The sequence below is a fragment of the Pan troglodytes genome, chromosome X (genome assembly GCF_028858775.2).
Source record: "Pan troglodytes isolate AG18354 chromosome X, NHGRI_mPanTro3-v2.0_pri, whole genome shotgun sequence".
Lineage (NCBI taxonomy): Eukaryota > Metazoa > Chordata > Mammalia > Primates > Hominidae > Pan > Pan troglodytes.
Genome location: NC_072421.2, coordinates 114,861,007 through 114,864,099, shown reverse-complemented (window position 1 = coordinate 114,864,099; position 3,093 = coordinate 114,861,007). Strand labels below are relative to the sequence as shown.

General features: G+C 43.6%; 1 protein-coding gene across 1 annotated transcript; it reads left to right on the top strand.

The window, feature by feature from the left end:
* Window positions 1-788: 788 nt before the first annotated feature.
* On the top strand, window positions 789-2,647 carry LOC471633 (serine/threonine-protein phosphatase 2A catalytic subunit alpha isoform). The gene has a single exon (XM_003317649.6). It carries the CDS (start codon window positions 1,030-1,032, stop codon window positions 1,957-1,959), a length of 930 nt encoding a protein of 309 aa, XP_003317697.1. The 5' UTR covers window positions 789-1,029; the 3' UTR covers window positions 1,960-2,647.
* The last annotated feature ends 446 nt before the right edge of the window (window positions 2,648-3,093 follow it).

The window sequence follows — 3,093 nt, the reverse complement described above, 5'->3', positions numbered from 1 at the left end:
CACTTATTTGTAGTATCTAAAAAATCAAAGCAATTGAACTCAGACATACAGAGTGAAGGATGGTTACCAGAAGCTGGGAAGGGTAGTAGGGTGCTTAATGAAGGTGTGGATGGTTAGTGAGTACTGAAAAAAAAAAAAAAAAAAAAACAGAATGAATAAGTCCTTGTATTTGATAGCACACCAGGTGACTACAGTACATAATAATTGAACTGGACATTTTACAATAACTAATAGAGTGTAATTGGATTGTTTGTAACTCAAAGAATTAATGCTTGAGGGGTTAGAATACCCCATTCTCCATGATGTGCTTATTTCACATTGCATACCTTTAACAAAACATCTCATCCGCCCCATAAGTATACAAACCTAATTTGTGCCCGCAAAAATTAAAAATAAAAAAAAATTAAAAAACTGAATCTCTGCTCTCAAAGAGCTCACAGTGTTTTGTGGACTATGATAACGTTTACATACAAAGTGCAGGTCAACTTTAGAACATAACTTTCCTCATCTCTGAAAATGGAGCTTGGAATGGATGGGCTTGTGGTGAGACAAATTACTGAACGTGAAAGAATATGTGAGACAAATTGCTGAATTTGTAGGTGTGTAGATTAGTTTTGGGTTCTCTATTCTGCTCCATACAGTTAAAAGTATGAAGACTGGCTACGTCGCGCCTGCGCTTTGACCCCCAGTTTGCGCCCCAACTCCCCCCCGGGGAGGGCTCTGCAGTTGCGCAGCTTGCTCCCCGGCCCTTTTCCCCTCCGCTCCCCGCCGCCTCCTGACGCCGGGCGTGACGTCACCACGCCCGGCGGCCGCCATTACAGAGAGCCGAGCTCTGGAGCCTCAGCGAGCGGAGGAGGAGGCGAAGCGGCCGACGGCCGAGTACTGCGGTGAGAGCCAGCGGGCCAGCGCCAGCCTCAACAGCCGCCAGAAGTACACGAGGAACCGGCGGCGGCGTGTGTGTGTAGGCCCGTGTGCGGGCGGCGGCGCGGGAGCAGCGCGGAGCGGCAGCCGGCTGAGGCGGGTGGCATCATGGACGAGAAGGTGTTCACCAAGGAGCTGGACCAGTGGATCGAGCAGCTGAACGAGTGCAAGCAGCTGTCCGAGTCCCAGGTCAAGAGCCTCTGCGAGAAGGCTAAAGAAATCCTGACAAAAGAATCCAACGTGCAAGAGGTTCGATGTCCAGTTACTGTCTGTGGAGATGTGCATGGGCAATTTCATGATCTCATGGAACTGTTTAGAATTGGTGGCAAATCACCAGATACAAATTACTTGTTTATGGGAGATTATGTTGACAGAGGATATTATTCAGTTGAAACAGTTACACTGCTTGTAGCTCTTAAGGTTCGTTACCGTGAACGCATCACCATTCTTCGAGGGAATCATGAGAGCAGACAGATCACACAAGTTTATGGTTTCTATGATGAATGTTTAAGAAAATATGGAAATGCAAATGTTTGGAAATATTTTACAGATCTTTTTGACTATCTTCCTCTCACTGCCTTGGTGGATGGGCAGATCTTCTGTCTACATGGTGGTCTCTCGCCATCTATAGATACACTGGATCATATCAGAGTACTTGATCGCCTACAAGAAGTTCCCCATGAGGGTCCAATGTGTGACTTGCTGTGGTCAGATCCAGATGACCGTGGTGGTTGGGGTATATCTCCTCGAGTAGCTGGTTACACCTTTGGGCAAGATATTTCTGAGACATTTAATCATGCCAATGGCCTCACGTTGGTGTCTAGAGCTCACCAGCTAGTGATGGAGGGATATAACTGGTGCCATGACCGGAATGTAGTAACGATTTTCAGTGCTCCAAACTATTGTTATCGTTGTGGTAACCAAGCTGCAATCATGGAACTTGACGATACTCTAAAATACTCTTTCTTGCAGTTTGACCCAGCACCTCGTAGAGGCGAGCCACATGTTACTCGTCGTACCCCAGACTACTTCCCGTAATGAAATTTTAAACTTGTACAGTATTGCCATGAACCATATATCGACCTAATGGAAATGGGAAGAGCAACAGTAACTCCAAAGTGTCAGAAAATAGTTAACATTCAAAAAACTTGTTTTCACATGGACCAAAAGATGTGCCATATAAAAATACAAAGCCTCTTGTCATCAACAGCCGTGACCACTTTAGAATGAACCAGTTCATTGCATGCTGAAGCGACATTGTTGGTCAAGAAACCAGTTTCTGGCATAGCGCTATTTGTAGTTACTTTTGCTTTCTCTGAGAGACTGCAGATAATAAGATGTAAACATTAACACCTCGTGAATACAATTTAACTTCCATTTAGCTATAGCTTTACTCAGCATGACTGTAGATAAGGATAGCAGCAAACAATCATTGGAGCTTAATGAACATTTTTAAAAATAAGTACCAAGGCCTCCCTTCTACTTGTGAGTTTTGAAATCGTTCTTTTTATTTTCAGGGATACCGTTTAATTTAATTATATGATTTGTCTGCACTCAGTTTATTCCCTACTCAAATCTCAGCCCCATGTTGTTCTTTGTTATTGTCAGAACCTGGTGAGTTGTTTTGAACAGAACTGTTTTTTCCCCTTCCTGTAAGACGATGTGACTGCACAAGAGCACTGCAGTGTTTTTCATAATAAACTTGTGAACTAAGAAAAAAAAAAAAGTGTGAAGACTGATATATGTTCCATAATATATTCTTGTGAATCTGGCGATTATTCCTCACTTGTATTTTCCCTTCTGCATGGCTTCAAGAAGTCTCTCCGGCCAGAATGAGCTATGGTAAGTGCCTGTCCTGTCATCTGCTGTAGTGATGAGTCAAATGAATGTCCTGACTCTAACACATTGGACTGGCTCTCTGACTCTTGGCTATAAGTACTATTTGTAGAATAAGTGTATTTCTACTCCATTCACCCACTGGGAAAATGGATTTTTAGCTGGTAATACTCAGGGACCTGAACATCCAGTCTGAGCTCTTTCTGCTGGGGCCTCTGAGCAGTCTGTGTTTCACCAGACTGCAACTGTTCTCCAAAGTGACATTTGTTAGGCTTGTTAGCGGATGTATTTCCTTCAAAGTGCAATGTGAAGCAGCAAACTTAAGGATTTCAGAAA

Coding starts and splice junctions, on each gene's coding strand:
- LOC471633 (XM_003317649.6), top strand. CDS start 1,030: ATGGACGAGAAGGTGTTCACCAAGGAGCTGGACCAGTGGATCGAGCAG.